Raw genomic sequence first — 17,275 nt, forward strand, 5'->3', positions numbered from 1 at the left:
CCCTCTTTTCAGTGACACCCCCAGCTTGTCCTCCTTATAACACTAATGGAAAAAACCTTATATGTCACTTAATAAAAGATTCGATTTTTATAGAACTGAATCTGAAAATAAACATTAAAAAGAGAAAGGTGGAAGGACAATCTGATGCGGTCCTTTTGTGGACCGCATCAAATTAAAAAACTGATGCGGGTTTAGTGGACCACATCAGATTTTTTGTTAAAAAGTCGCTGCTGGCTCCCTTAGAACGGCCGAAAAGAACCTAAACGCCCAAATAAACGCGCAAACCCTAAATGCCCCTCATCATTCCCCTCTCATTACTCCCCCTCTCTTCGAAACCCTAAACTGGTAAACTGTCTCGTTTTTTTCTTCTAAATTCTCTTCTTCTAGATTTGAAAAACCTCCACTATTGATTTTCACTTCTCTTCTTTCTTTCTCCTCTATTCTCCAAAATTCTGATGTACGCGGAATAGCACCACGATCACCATAATAAAAACCTCCACCGTAATTACGCGCAAAAAAACCTTAATTTTTAGATCGGCCGTCATACCACCATAATCAGCACCACGACCAGCCACAGTATGTGCAGAGACGGTCGAAGCTCCTTTGAAGGTTGAAGCTCCGGCGAAGGTCAAAATTTCCGTCAAGCTTGGTTTTGGTTTTCGACCTGTAGTTTTAAAGCCTCGTGTTTTTATTTTTGTGATTTCTTTTGTTAAATCTGTCAGATATAATCCCTTGCATAGTTTTTTGAATTAAACAATCCATTAATTTTGTTAGATCTGTCGAAATTCCTATGTACTTTTTGAACAACCATTACCATTGTTATTTGTATAATATTTGTTATTAGATCTGAATTTTTTAGTTTGTATAATTGATAAGAGGTTTTTAGTGTGTCGTTAAGGCACCAAAAACCGCTTTTCAAACTATATTTATAAGTCCTAACAAGCAATTACTAAGAAAATAGTAAGGGCAAGTCAAGGGTCAATCCACAGGGAAAATGGGATTAATTAAAGTCTATCAAGTCCAGACTACCTAATTGAAAGGTATTTGGGGGTTTGAAATGGTTTGGTAACAATTATGACTAGCTAAAAACTATAACTAGCAAATAACAAGAGTTTAAGTATCAAATACAAAGACACTAGAGTTAAGGTTACTAGTATGAATTAGAACGGACAATGATTGTTGATGTGATTGTGAAGAAATGGAGATGATCATGCGAGGTTTAGTTTTCCTCTAAAATACTCGAGTCCTCTCTCGAATGGTCCTCAAGAGTAATCACTTAATCAATCAACTAAATCTTCTCTCGAATGGTCTTTAGTTAATTGATTAAGAGATTCAATAAATTCGGAAAAACCCCTAATGAAGGATCCCCTTAATTTCTACCCAATATCTTGGCATAGAAATTAAGTTGATTCTTGGGGATGATAAAAGAGTTCAAAATTTGATTTAAGAATATTTGAGCTCAAAATACTAAAGTATAAATGTGATCAATATCTATCCTAAGATATCAAAACACCAAGATCAATGCATAACTTTCTTTAGAACATCACAATCTCATCAACAAAACATTTAAAACCCTAATTCATACTTTCACCCTAACTCTAGATATGAAACTACTCACTAATCATGGATTCTAAGAAATTAAACATAAAATCTATGACTAATCTAAGGCTAAACATGATTAAAAGATAATTAAACTAATAGAAATCGCAATTGTAAGAATCTGAGAATGAAGATCTAAAATAAACTAAAAACAAGAACAAACACTAAGAGAATGAAATAAAAACTGAAACTTCGAATTAAAATTCAATAAAAAGTACCTTTGATGTTATGGAATCACAAACTATGATTAATGATCTCAATTCTCAATCAAAATTAAAGTGTTTTCTCTCTAGTATAAAACCCTAAGAAACTCTCTAAAAACTAGAATAAAGCGTAAGTAAAAACAAAACTAAAACTATAGTTTAATGAAGCCGCGATTTTCTTTCCGGAAACGTGTGGTGCGGGCGCACCAAGCAAAGGTGCGGGCGCACCAAACACAGGTGCGGGCGCACCTAACGCCTCTGCCTAAAGCTGAAACGTTCCGTCCGATGGTGCGGTCACACCAACAGATGGTGCGAGCGCACCAGACATAGGGCGCACCTCATGCTTGGTGCGGGCGCACCGTAGTGTTCTGTGATTTGCCTCTAAAGCCGCTCGAGGTGCGGGCGTACCATTGTGTGCCGGGGCATCCAAACACACCTCAAGCTTCCTCGATGTCTCTCGCTCTTCCCCTTAAGTTGTATCTCGCAATATTCGGCCCTGAAAAGGGTCATACCTACAATAAAAACACGAGAAAACCTGGTGAAAGCATATGTACTAGAAATTCGATCAAAATAGATTGAAAATCTAGCAAAAAGTCACTATGATCAATCAATAATCAAGTGAGGAAGTAGAAAGGGAAATGAGGAGAAAGGAGGGGATAAAAGAGAATAAGGAGGACCAAAACAAACCAAAAGGATGTCATAAAGTGCGTCAAAAACGCACTTATCAAACTCCCCCAAGCTTAGCATTTTGCTTGTCCTCAAGTAAACCAAGAGTGAGAATGAAGTAAGGAAGAGGAAAAAGAGAGTAAAAAGAGAAGGAAAACATGCAACAAACTAACCTATATGCTCTAAATGCAAGGTTACAAACATGACATGCAAGCTAAATGAGTTCATAACAAGATTTAGGAGACCAACGAAACACAAGAGGGAAGATGATTAGGAAGCACAAGAGTGACTCTAAGGGCTCAATCCACCGATCAACCGAGTCTTTTTGAAAGAAGGCTTTCCAAGAGTGATTTCTCACTCTTCTCCACTTCCAAGTCCCAAGTTTGACTCCTCCCTAGGGATGCTCAACCATAATTGCTCGCCTCATTATCAACATCACCAATACCGAGGATACTGCTTTTACTAGGTACAACAATTGACCACTTATGATCAGCAGGATCAGTTACAAAAAATACTTGCTTGACTTGTGATGCAATTACAAATGGCTCCTCAGTTTCACGTAGACGACTAAGGTCAACACAGTGAAACCGCAAGGATCATCGTTTCTTACACAACGTCGATTATCGTCAACCCACTTGCAACACAAGAGGCAAATATTAAAAGTACAGTAGTCCAGCTCCCATATTTCTTGTATTCCCCATAATGGTTGTTTTCAGCATGTACATGCGACTTATCTTTCGAGCTTGCATATTGTGTAGACGACGCCACAAGTGAAACACCACTATTTTGTTGCGATCTTGACTTCAGATCTTGACGTTCAGTCCAAACGTATACCCATTAATATCATAACCCTCATAAGAGCGTACAATTTCACGAGGACCAAATGTTGACCACTTGACTGTTTCAGGAACACTTTCATCCAAATCATTCAGGACTCGTTTATGAAACCAATCAATGAAAGTCTTGTTATGCATTTGCGTCAATGCCCTCACTCCTTTTCCAGGATTGCTAACACGTAATTCCTCCATATGTTCACTTAAATAAGGATGGACATCTAGTAGGTGATGCAATATAAATAAGTGAGCTTGTTTACGCTTTTCTACGGAAGGTGTGATCAATTTTTAACCAATTGTACCTTTGCCCTCAAGTCTACCCTCGTGTCGGGATGTCGGAAGTCCAACAGGATCAACACTAGCAAAATACTCAGCCACAAAATTACTGATCTCTTCACCCACAATCCCTTGAATTATACTACCTTCTGGTTGTGCAGGATTCCGAACTTTATCCTTCAAAGTTCCCATATATCTCTCAAAAGGATAGCACCACCTCAAAAACACTGGACCACACAGCTTAATTTCTCGAACTAGATGGAAAATGAGATGGACCATAATGTCAAAGAATGGGGGGGGGGGGGGGAGTACATCTCAAATTTGCATAGAGTTTCAACTACTCTGGCCTGCAAGGAATCGAGGGTCGACAGATCTAGGACTTTACTGCATATTGTATGAAAAAATGAACACAGTTCTGTAATGGTGTGCCTCACATGCTTTGGAAGTATCCCACAAATTGCAATCGGTAAGAATACTTGCATCATGACATGACAATCGTGCGATTTCATACTCGATAACTTCAACTCACCATTTAAGGTAACAAATCGCTTCATATTCGATGAGTAGCCAGTAGGGACCTTAATGCCATACAATGACTCGCAAAGAATCCGTTTCTCAGCACACGACATCGTGTAGCAAGCTGGTGGAAAAATAACGAATTTGGTCCCGAGGTAAGGAATAACCAGTTACACCAAAAGACATAATTCTTCTTCGAATCCTCCACCTTTTTACTTTACTGAGTTCCATCATCAACCCTTTCCTCCCCTATTTTCTTCTTCCTTCCGTCCCTTTTCTGAGCTCACAACTCTGGTCGAAGCCCCTCTTTTTACAAGTAAAGTCGTGACGCCTTAAATATTTTGTCTTGCCCGGAATATTCATAAGTGTCGCGAGAATAGCTTCACAAACATTCTTCTCTATGTGCATGACATCCAAACAATGTCTGACCTTTAGATCTTTCCAATATGGGAGTTTCCAAAAAATGGACTGTTTTTTCCATAATCCTGTAGGTCGATCAACCTCACTAGCAGGTTTACCAAAGACTGTTTCAATGCCCTTCACCTGATTATAAACTTCAGTACCAGTTAATGGTCTATGAGCAACTTCTTCTTCAACCGTCCCATCGAATGCCTTCTTCTTAAACCGATAGGGATGGTCGCGGCTGAGGAACCTTCGTGTGCGCATATACACATGTTTGCAGCCCTTAAGGTGTGTAGATTTCATGTCATCTAAACAAATCGGGCAAGGTTGTTTTCCTTTAGTCTTATACCCAGATAAGTTCCCATAAGCTGGATAATCGTTCATAGTACAAAAAACATGGCACGCAGAGTGAACATCTCATTAGCATACGCATCAAATACTAACACTCCTTCGTTCCACATCTTCTGTAAATCTTCAACAAGCGGCTGAAGGTATACATCTATGTCATTTCCAGGTTGTTTGGGCCCCGATATAAGAAGCGACACATCATGTACTTCGTTTCATGCACAACCAAGGAGGCAAGTTGTAAACCACTAAAACTACTGGCCATGTACTATGCTGCGAGCTGAGATTGCCAAAAGGGTTCATGCCATCCGTACATAATCCAAGCCTCAGATTCCTATCCTCATTACCAAATGACTTATGCACCCTGTGATAGTTTTCCACTCAGGCGAATCAGCCGGATGCTTGAGCAGACCGTCTTTCTTCCTACGATCTGCATGCCACCTCAAATTCTTCGCATCTCCTTTAATTGAGAACATGCGCTTAAATCTAGGTATTATGGGTAGATACCACAACACCTTGGCTGGTGGTCCTTCACTACCTCCAGCTCCTTCACGCTTGTACCTCGACAATCCACAACGTGGACACTCATGTAAATGCTCATACTCATTACGATAAAGCACACAATCGTTAGGACAAGCATGTATCCGCTCGTACTCTAAATCGAAAGGACACATCAACTTTTTCACATAATAGTACGACTTTGGCAGTTCATTTCCATCAGGGAGCATCTCAGCTAAAACTTCCAACAACGATGTGAAACTAGAGTCCGTCCAACCAGCGTTCGACTTAATGTTGAACAGTGTTACCACCGCGAGAAAGTTTGTGTACTTTGTACAACCTGGATACAACGGCTTTTCAGCAGCCTGAGACATAGACTCAAAAATACGAGGTCGTCTACACGACTGATCTTCAACCTCGTGTATCATCTCGTCTACCCGATCCCTATCGTCATCTCCAAATTCATCATCCAAATTCTCATCCCCTAACTCATCATCATCCTTCTTTTTTCTTCACATACATCATTCTTTACTCCAGAGCTTCCATATACCTCCCCTGCTCACCATGCCAAACCATACGTGGTATTGAGGCCTAAACCCACGGCGAAAGACATGCTCCCTAACCACATGTATACTACTAACCTTGCTCACATTTCTACAATCCAAACAAGGACAATAAAAGTCGACTGCTCCAGAGGATGTTTGATATTCTAATGCACTTCTACAGAATTCCAGACCCCATTCACAAACTCAATCGATTCACGACTACCATACATCCAACTACGATCCATCTCATTCATGAAGACCACCTCTAATAATTAAACGACACAACATTCATTATAATGCATCAATCATTATTAAAGTACCATACACTCACATATTCAAATCACACACGATACAACAAGCTAAGATAGTGACATGTTCAATTGTATGCATGCAGTCAAGGTCCTTATCACTCCAACCTAACCCATCCTTGGACGTCTAATCTCACTAGTGAATATATGCCAACTTTTCAATTCTAAGGAAAATCCGGCAGCATTTCCCTACAGTTCTCCAAGTACACAATGTAGATAATTGCTTATCTACATATGTACCAGAGAACAATGTAGAGAAACGATAAGCCAAGATTTCCTCAGAATTGAAAAGAAGACACACATTCACCACCTAAGTGAGATCAAACGTCCAAGAAAGTCCCAAACCGGGGACTATTCAAGACTTACTCCAATGAGTAAGTCTTGAACGGGTATCTAGGCATATGATGATGATTCAAACAACTTGTAGATTTCATATATAGCTAAATCACATTGCGTTTTCATACAATCTCATATCAATAAATTATCATTACTTAATCAATTTAAACATACATTTTCTATAACAAATTAATCAACAAAGACAACGAATTAAACTATTTACCTCTTAACACCAACGACGAGCAATGAAGAGAAAAGAGATACTTGGTGAAAAAATTTGCCTTCCTTAGCCTCTTCTTCCTACAATTGACAAAACCCACATTGCACATTAATCATTTACATCAATTAAGAAAAACAAAAGTAACTTAAAAACAAGATTAGTTCATACTTGGTGGCGTGGTTGAAGCAATGGGGTGTGGTGGAGGAGCTCCACTACACCCTAAACCACTCAAATGGTGGAGAAGAGAAGATAAGAGAAGAAAAGAAAAGAGAAGAGAAGAGGAGGGTAATGGTGACGGGTGGTGCGCAAGGTGGTGGTGCGCAATGTGTTGGGTGGTGCGCAAGGTGGTGGTGCGCAATGTGGTGGTGCGCAAATGTGGTGGTGCACAAATAACCCACTCAAATTAATTGGTGGTGGGCAATAGTGGTTGGCAGCAATATGGTGGTGGTGGAGCAAAGTGGTGGGCAGCAGTAGTGGTGGTGGTAGTGGTGCACTCGAATTAGGGTTCGCGGACTGTGGTGGTGGAGGAGCAATGGGGTGGTTTTTCGCTCGTGAAATTTCTCTAAGGGAGGGAAAAATTACTAAGGGGTATACTATACATGCATGCATTATTGTACAAAAATCAAAAAAAAAAAAAAAAAAAAAAAATAGAAGGGCTACGCTTATTTTGGAAAAGCGCAGCCCTACTGTGACAGAAGGGCTGCGCTATTTGGAAAAGCGCAGCCCTTCACATAGAAGGGTTGCGCTAGTCCAAAAAGCGCAGCCCTTCTGTCATAGAAGGGTTGTGCTTGTCCAAAAAGCGCAGCCCTTCTTTAAGGAAAGGCTGTGCTTTTACTTAAAAGCGCAGCCCTACTGTTTAGAAGGGCTGCGTAATGAAGAAAGCGTAGCCTTCTATCGCAACCCTTCCTTCTTTTCCCCGTAGCTAGTGACATGGTTTTATTCAATGAACAAGTAAACCGGCTATTGATACAACACTAATAAAAGAATCACTATTCTATGAAATAGAGTTCTTATTAAACCAAACCATCAATAACATCACATGACATCCACAAAATCATTACTCCAAGACCTTGCAACTCAACCAATTTTGACATTATAGATTCACAAGAGGACTAACTTCTTGCTAAAAGAGTAAGAAAAAAAACAACAGGAAAATTAAAAATCATCATGAGAATATACTAAACCAATTATCCACACAAAAAAAAAAACCTAAAACTACACCAACATTCAATTTTTAGTTTACACTGCAATGGAACAGTGTATTGAGGCAGAGAAAACAAAAAACCTAGGATAGGGAAGCGCAACGACTGCTCCGCAATGGGCGTGGTGGCCGCCGGTGTTTGAGCAAGCGGAAGAAATAGAAAAATGTAGTTGTCATCGGTGATGGAGTTGACAATTAGGAACGACGAATTCGAATTTCTCAATTGCTTAATTGGATTGAATTTGAGGGTAATAAGGTCGAATTTGATGAGAAAGAAAAATTCGCTAATGGAGTTGGGAGAATTTGGATGATCAAGAGAAGTGGTTTACTGGTTTCATTTTAGGTTTTAGTGATGGTGGTTTCGCTGTAGGTTTGGCGGGATTGAGAAAAACATAAACTTCTAACCCACGTTGCACCTAGATAAGATACCTAGTGTTGGTTTTTATGGTATTTTTGCTTCGAGAAGGAAAAATAATTTTAAAAATAAAAAGAAGAATATATTGCACATAGTATTAAGTTGAAAATATATCAAATTTTAAAAATTAAAATATTTAAAGAAAATTGGATGCAATTAGAAGTAGTCTCCTATCTCACAACAAAAAGAAATATATACGTACAATATACTATTATGTTGAAAAAAAAATGAATTAAAAGATTAAAATATGTCAATGAAACCAGTTTTACTTAGAAAGAATCTCCTATTTCAAAACAACAATTTCAATAAGTCAAATAGTTAAATTTAAGAGACAGGATTTGGATAATCAATGGTCTCCTATATTTAAGAAATGGGTTAGTAACCTCAACCAGTCTTCTATATATGGTCTCCTTGGCCTTTTTTGTAGTAGTGAATGGTTCACTCACGAGTGGTATGATCCGTTGAGTTTTGCTATCCGAAAAGGGCAGCATGGTCCTTAGATGTGCAACGTAGGCCTTGGACGGCATGGTCCAATGAGTCTACTCACAGATGCATGGTCTGTTGTGTTGATCTTGATGGGGTTCGATTGTGTTGGTCGCATGGTTTGACTGGGTATTGTTTAACGTTGAGCTTTCCTATTTTGTTGCTTATGACTTGTTGCATTCTCGTGGTAAGCATGTTAGCTTGGTGTTATATTTCTTTGGCGTTGTTTCTAATTACTTTACTTTCATTATCTGTTCCAATTTGGGCTGGGAGAAGTGCTAGTTACTCCCCACTGATTGTGGAAGTTGTTGATTTATTATGATTAGATGGTGATGTTGTTTAGGATCGTTACGGTTTGGACCGGGATTGTGCGGTTTGACCTTGTGAGCAAGGAAGTTGTGCTGGTCATAGTGGACGAGCATTTTGAGACAGGGATTAGGACTAGTTACTTAGTGGGACTTAAGTAGCTTTCCTTTAAGTTTTGTCGTATGTTTGAACCACGGATTTTGGTTTGTCCTTTGGATTTGGATTACTATATTTTGAGGTCTTTTGGAGTTTCCATAGTTATTTTGGAACTTTGGTGAGAATGAGGGTATGGGACCGCATTTCTCTTTTTATATGATTTTCGGAAGTTAATTATTATCTTTGAAGGATTATTGCTCGTTTATAGTTTAAATTCTACTCCTTAGAGTAGCATCTCCGTCTTAGTGGTATTTCCGCTACCACTAGTTGTTTTATTTCAATTACTTTTATCTCTTTTCTTCATTGTATCAGACGGGATGTTACAAAGTATGCAGTCAATATAAGTATGTTATCATCAAAACTCACTTAAGGTTAGGGCATTTAAATTTCACATACCAGCATCGCAATCTCAAGTGCCCAGCTATCCAGATAAAGAGCCCAAATACACTTTGAAAGAACATCATGGGGCACAAGGAAGCAATCACACCAATCCAGTCAAATTGTATTTTTGGTATTTTTTCAGTAATATTTGTTTTTTTCTGAAAGCAAATAAATCTAGCCTAAGAAAGCAAAACTCTACACTTAAAGGCAGTAAAAGAGAGGGAAAATACATCCAAAAATCCTCCCCCAAGCTGAACGTGGCAATGTCCTCAATGCCGCAAGATGAACTATAGGAAGATGCTCAGAAGAAAAATTAATGTTAGTACTCTCCCGCTCTCTCACTCTCTAAAAGGGAAAAAAATGAAAAAATAAAAAAGAGATAAGAAAAAAAAACTACGGGTTGCCTCCCGCTTAGCGCTGGTTTATAAAGGTCGCGCACGACCATATTACCTCCTCAATCTCAAATCGGAGGGGCTTGGCAATGAGTGCCCCCCTCATCAAACATTTTCCTCCTTATCAGACTGCCACTCTGGCTTGCAGTCAGGCATGTTACCTCAGGTGCATAAGTAGAATGCACATTTTCCATAACCACCTATCTTTTTCCCTTGTCAACCTGAGGTCCCTCCAAATAGATAATGCAGGCATTGACTTCAACATCGATGCCTGGGGAAACATTCATAGTAAGTGCAACCTCTAGAGGGTCAGCAGAAAGTATGTAGGGGTTCGCAAATACAGTCTCCTCAAGAATATTCATCCTGCAGCAAGTTTGCTCAAGCATAGGAGACTTAACAGCATTGGTTAGTTTAAAAGTGATGTTATCATCACCAACACTCAAAGTTAAAGACCCAGACTTGACATCTATAACAGCACCAGCTGTACACAAAAACGGCCTACCAAGAATATTAGGAATTTGGGCATCCTCCTCCATATCAAACACAACAAAATCAACAGGAATATAAAACTTTCCTACCCTAACCAGGACGTCTTCTAAAACACCTAGAGGGTATTTTATAGAGCGATCGGCCATTTGAAAAGTAATTTGAGTGCATTTAAGTACTCCCATATTCAGTTTCTTACAAACAGGCAAAGGCATGACAGACACAGATGCACCTAAATCAGACAATGCCTTATCTATAAATAATGCACCTACATGGCAAGGGATGAAAAACTACCAGGATCCTTCAACTTAGGTGGGGTTCTATTTTGTAAAACAACACTACATTCTTCAGTTAGAGCAACTCGATGTACCCCATCAAAGTCTTTCTTTTTAGTAATCATGTCTTTTATAAGCTTACCATAAACAGGCACTTGAGAAATAAGTTCACTAAAAGGAATTTTTACCTCAAAGCCTTTTGACCACAGTCAAGAGCTTACCAGGGAATTGTTACCTCAAGGTTCATCATCTTCCGTGGGCTATTCATCCATAGGCTCATCCACCTCCATGGGCCTTTTTTCCTCTTCCTCCGAGTTGATGGGTACTTAGGTTCTTCCTAGGTTTACAGGAATCAGAAAGACAAAATCTTATTATCCTCATGATCGCTCACATAAATAGCCGACTGAAGGATATAATGCCCTATCTCTGGGTTATGGTAAACATCCGTTATGCTTCCTATTTTCGATTTCACAAATCCTGACATCGCAAGGGATGAACGTGTAACTTGAAGTAAAAAGTGGCTTTGGGATGTGGCAGATTTTGGTAGGACTGACAAGGTATTAGAGGCATCAAAGTATCGCATGGGGGTTATCCTCTGGTTGAAATTGTGGTTGAGGTAGGGGTTGTGGATAATGGTAGAGTTAGCAACTTTTTCAAGTGGCCATGTCCTGGTCAATCAAGACTAACTTTTACATAAACATAGACAAAATCATTTAAATAATTTTATAATACTTTTTTCGCCATTAAAATATTGTACTTGAAGTATAACACTACAAATTGACACACACACACACACACACACACACACACACACACACAACACACACACACACACACACACACATATATATATATATATATATATAATAATATATATATATATATATATATATTGACAGGTATATTGTACATATATTGTATGTATATTGCACTTATATTATTATACATATATCATACATATATTGGAGTAGTATAAGTATGTGTATCTCAATTTAAAGTATTTCTATCATACATATATTGTACCAAGTGGTGTGATGGTTGCTCCGCCCCTTGTTCTTATTCGGGTACCGTAATTTAAGCTCTCAAAGTATGCTGCAGCTCAGTCAGGATGTGTTCTCGATTTAACATCAACCTATGTCCAAAATAATACTTGGCATAGTTCGTGGCTCCACTAGGTAGGATTAGACCAAAATACTTATGCTTCACCTTTATATAAGGGTGTTCGTCTGGAAGGTGAGTCAAAATGAAATGTATGGCAAACTTGTCATCTTGAACTTCGGGTCCTCTAAAAGACTCCAAGTATTTACGGTGTAAATCCATATCTAAATGGAATTGGCTTAAGGACTCGTATGGATGTTTCTTTAAATAACCATGGTGGAGTGTCCCATGCAAAGTAGTATGTACGAAAGAATTCATACCTAGGAATAAAGAAACAATAAAGTAGATGGTAAGTCATTAAGTCTAGCTAGTATCAAGTAAAGAACTATGACATATAAATGAAATAGAGTAAGACTTAGCTTGAAATCATAAAACACAATAACATCTTCATAACCTGAAGCAATTGCCTAAGCGTTTCTTCAACGTTCATTTCGGTCCTACGCGATCCATCACCCATAAGGTTTATATTCAAATGGTAGTAGGGGTGGTTAAGTTCAAGGTATATAAAAGGCAATAACCTCATGAACATATGATCATAACATATTAAAAATATCATAACAAGGAAAAACAATCAAGCATTTGGAATTCTCAAACACTTCGACAGTTCTCGATTCTAGGTCACTGCAAACTGCTATTCAAGAAATGAACATATGATAATAACTTAATTGAGGATTTATTAATAACCAAAATTCTGAAAGCGTTCAACACTGTAAACCATAATATACTAAAATATATAGAGGTTAATCATGGATTAAACTTTATTACAAAGCAAAACATGAACAAGATAACAACTATTCAAAACCTTTGATTATGCAACTACTCAAGTGGAAAATTATGCGATGGACTCTTTTGATTGTATAACATCCTCGAAGTCTTTATGTTTTGGCATATTTTCGTGAGTCCTCCAAGTATCTCTTCATGAACGAAACTCAATTGTTCATCGTCTTTCGTGGGCTCTTCATCTATAGGCTCATCCTCCTCCATGGGCTTTTTTTCCTCTTCCTCCTAGATTATGGTTACTTAGGCTCTTCCCAGATTTACAAGAATCACAAAGAAAAAAACTTAGTTATTATACTCATGATCGTTCACATAAATAGCCGGCTGAAGGATATAATGCCCTATCTCTAGTTTATGGTAAACATCAGTTATGCTTCCTATTTTTGATTCCACAAAGCCTGAAATCACAAGGGATGAAGATACAACTTGAAGTGAAAAGAGACTTGGGAATGCGACGGATGATGGTTGGACTGACAAGGTATCAGAGGCATCAGTGGATGGAGCGGGGTTATGCTTTTGTTGGAACTGTGTTTTAGGCTGGGGTTGTGGTTAATGGTAGAGTTAGCAACTTATTCAAGTCTCCATGTTCAAGTCAATCAAAACTAACTCTTACATAAACATAGAAAAAATCATTTAAACAAGTTTATAATACTTTTTGCCATTAAAATTTGAAGCTTGAAGTATAACATTACAAATTTATTTCATAAGTTTATAAATTAGCAATCGAATATCTAAAATTTTAAATTTTGACAAATATTAGACATCTATGTTTATATATTGCATGTATTATTGTATATATATTGTACGTATATTGCATATATATTATTGTACATATATCATACATATATTGTAGTAATATGTATGTATATATATATATATATATACACCCTTATGGTGATCGAGAACAGTGAGAACCACTCTTTTTTTTCCTAATTTCTGAAGGTTTTGATCATTTCACAATTATTTTTCTCAAATACGTTTTACTTATTGTATTTTTTTGCTCATTTAACATTTTTATGCTCATTTTGCAACATTTTTATTCATTTTACTTTGTGCTAATTTTACTTTTTTTCTTGTTACATTTTTGCCCATTTTATGTTTTTGATAATTGAATTTTTTCTACTGATTTAATGTTTTTGCCCATTTTTCACTTATTCTTTTTTCTCATTTCAGAAATTTTTTTGCTTATTTTAAGTGGTTCTAATGATTCACACCATAAGAGGTTTTTCACTCGAACCCAACCCAACCCAACCCTATATATATAGTGAGAAAGAGAGTTGAGACTTAGATTTCATAAATTCATGTATCAAGTATATATATATATATATATATATATATATATATATATAGAGTCGGGATCCGGTGAGAATAGCTTAATATGTGAGAACAGCTTAATATGTGAGAATTAACTACAAGCGTTAGATCAAAAAAGAACGAAGGGCTGCGATTTGGCCAGCACTAGTAACAAAACACAGCACTGTAGACACGGCAGGCTTGCGATTTTAGCAGAATTTTTTCTTTTTGAGAGCGTGAAGACTGAAGCGTGATTCTTCTCATTGAGGAATTCATACCTCTCATCATCTATGACTGAGTACAAACAAAAATCTCAATTTTTTTCGCTATATTCTTCAAATCAGGTACGAAAATATATTACTATTTCATGAAATTTGATTCGGCAGGTTTATCTATGACTGATTACAAAAAAAACTCATTTTTTCTTGAATTTGTAGAATTTAATCTGATTTTTCGATTTTCATTGAATTGTTCATAGTGAACCTCCCATCTAGAGTGACTATATATTGGGCGAATCTTCTCTTTTGATAAGTTCTGGGCAAATTCAATAAAAAGGTTGGTACTTCTTCTATAGATTGAATCTTCTTTTTTTTGTTTTGCTACAAATTTTTGTGCTTTTTTTTATTATTGGTTAATTTCTAGCATGGTTGATTGAATTCATGGTTTTATTAATGCGTGAGCTAGTTACAATAGTAACAGGCTTATATACATAATATTGGGTGTTCTCTACTTCACCTTCCCATGATATTGATAAATGAACAGGTCCTCGATGGATCCTGCACCAGGATGGTGTGTGGGTGCTCTGCGTGTCATCCTGAAATGCTCTGGATGCACCTAATATTAAGGTACGTAGGTATACGTAAGACTTTGTACTGATAGGCATAATGTAAACATTGGCTTGGGTTCTTTTTATTAATCTGTAAGAATTAAGATCAATTAAGAGTTCCTCTTTTCTTTTTTGTGGATATTGTTCAAGTATGACTCCTTTCCTTGCTTTGATCATGTCATTTGTTTAAGGGATTTGTCAATCGTTTATTGCTGTTCCAGATCTTGTAATATGTGAATTTTGGCATGTATTCATTTTTATGAATCATATAGACTAAATTTTATGTATATAAGCCTGCTGAGCACTATAGAGAGCTCGAGTATAGTGTGATTTAGATAATTGTAATCCCAACAATCAATGGCAATGCCAATTTTTTGGCTGGGTAATGGATATGTAATGGGTACAATCAAATGAGTTTGGTCATGTACATCGGTGCTACACTACATGTACATCAGTGCTACACTACATGTACATCGGTGCTACACTACAAGTACATTAAATCTGAAGGAGAATATTAAGTATTTCATTTTTAACTGAGTTCTAATATCACCCATGTGCTTAGAATGTTATTATAAATATTTGGCATTGAAGAAGAGAGTTTATTTTAAGTGAGTTGGTCATGTACATTTCTTTTAATAGAGTTGGAACTCATGTACATTAGGTCTTTGCCATATGTACATCATAGGTAACATACAAGTACATTAAATCTCTTATAAATATAAAAGTTGGTTTTTGGGCAATATCATGCACAACATGAAATGTGATGCTATTTCGTCTTTCAATTAAAATTTTGGTGTCCTTTTTCTAGATTAATTTGAAGATTTCATGGAAACTCAACCTATGATTATGGAAGACGCTAATCAACATACTCCAACAACACAAGTAGCAGGTGAATGATTGGCTTTCTCCTATGTGAGAATAAGAATTCCAATCATAGATGTTTATCAATTTCCAAATTAAAGATTTCTCCTATATGTTAGTTTGTGACTTTTTGATGACTATTATGCTAGTTTAGCACTATATTAAAAATTAGTGATATGACATAATTAGTTTGATGATACTAGTGTTCATATTTTCATCAATTGGTTAGATAATATTTCACTTGGTCAAAATTTTGTTTAGCTATATTTTTGTGCATATATAATGCCTAAGATGAAAATAGTGTATGCATTGTCTAGTGTGTACATAAGATGAAACTACTATATGCATTCTTGTCTACTGTTTTGCATAATTTAAGCTTAATTCATATATGATATATGCTTTCCTTTTCAACTGAGAGTGCTCTAGTACTTAGTTCTTTCAATATTAGTACATGGGTTACACCTAGAGCACGCCCTTTTGTTACCCCGGGAGGAACAAGGGAGTGGATGCCTTTGTGCTCTAATGAGTTAACACCTGTGTTGGGGATGAAGTTTGATACTTTGGAAGAAGGGATTAAATTTTATGATGCTTATGCTTTACATTGTGGCTTCAACACACGAAAGTCGACAACTAACAAGAACAAAAGTGGTGTTGTTGCAATAAAATATTGCTTATGCAATAAGGCGGGTTTTAAAGAGAAGCGTAAGACAAAGAATGAGGATAAGCCCAAAGAACAGGAGGATGCAAAAGCTACTACTAGAAAAAGGTTGGTGACAAGAGTGGGGTGTAAAGCTCAGTTAGTTCTTAAGATTCGTGATGAAGGTGGATATTTTGTGAAAAACTTCTATGAAGGACACACCCACCCTCTTTACACACCGAGCTGTAGAAAATTTCAGAAGCAAGGTAGAAAAATGACAATTTTGCACAAGAAATTCGTAGTTGACAATTCAAAGTTGAATATTGGGCCAACAAAAAGTTTTAGAATCTTAAAAGAGAATGTTGGTGGATATGACAATATCGGAGCTTCAAAGCAAGATTTCAAGGATTTCTCAAGAGATCTAAAAGCATATATTGATGGCTCTGATGCTCAAATGTTTATGGACAACTTTAAAATGAAAAAATTGCTTTGGGGTGCCTTCTTTTATGACTTTGAGGTAGATGATGAGCAATGTCTTACTAAGGCTTTTTGGGCGGATCCCATTTGTAGGAAAAACTATGCTTTGTTTGGGGATATGGTCTCCTTTGATACCACTTATGAGACTAACCGATACAATATGGTCTTTGGGCCTTTTACCGGTGTCGATCACCATAAAAGATGTATCACATTTGGAGCCGGTTTCATTGCCAAGGAAGACATAAGCTCCTTTGAGTGGTTGTTTACCACTTTCTTGAAGGCAATGGGAAATAATGAACCCACTTGTTTGATAACGGACCAAGATCCGGCGATGAAAGTTGCAGTGAGGAAAGTGTTTAAAAAAACGGAGCATCGGTTTTGCATGTGGCATATAATGGAGTAGG

At 37.2% G+C, this 17,275-nt stretch overlaps 1 protein-coding gene across 1 annotated transcript; it reads left to right on the forward strand.

The window, feature by feature from the left end:
• Nucleotides 1-16,152: 16,152 nt before the first annotated feature.
• On the forward strand, nt 16,153-17,274 carry LOC104887369 (protein FAR1-RELATED SEQUENCE 5-like). The gene has a single exon (XM_010671985.1). It carries the CDS (start codon nt 16,153-16,155, stop codon nt 17,272-17,274), a length of 1,122 nt encoding a protein of 373 aa, XP_010670287.1.
• The last annotated feature ends 1 nt before the right edge of the window (nt 17,275 follows it).

Source organism: Beta vulgaris, chromosome 2, assembly GCF_026745355.1.
Source record: "Beta vulgaris subsp. vulgaris cultivar EL10 chromosome 2, EL10.2, whole genome shotgun sequence".
Classification (NCBI taxonomy): Eukaryota; Viridiplantae; Streptophyta; class Magnoliopsida; order Caryophyllales; family Amaranthaceae; genus Beta; species Beta vulgaris.

Coding starts and splice junctions, on each gene's coding strand:
- LOC104887369 (XM_010671985.1), top strand. CDS start 16,153: ATGCTTTCCTTTTCAACTGAGAGTGCTCTAGTACTTAGTTCTTTCAAT.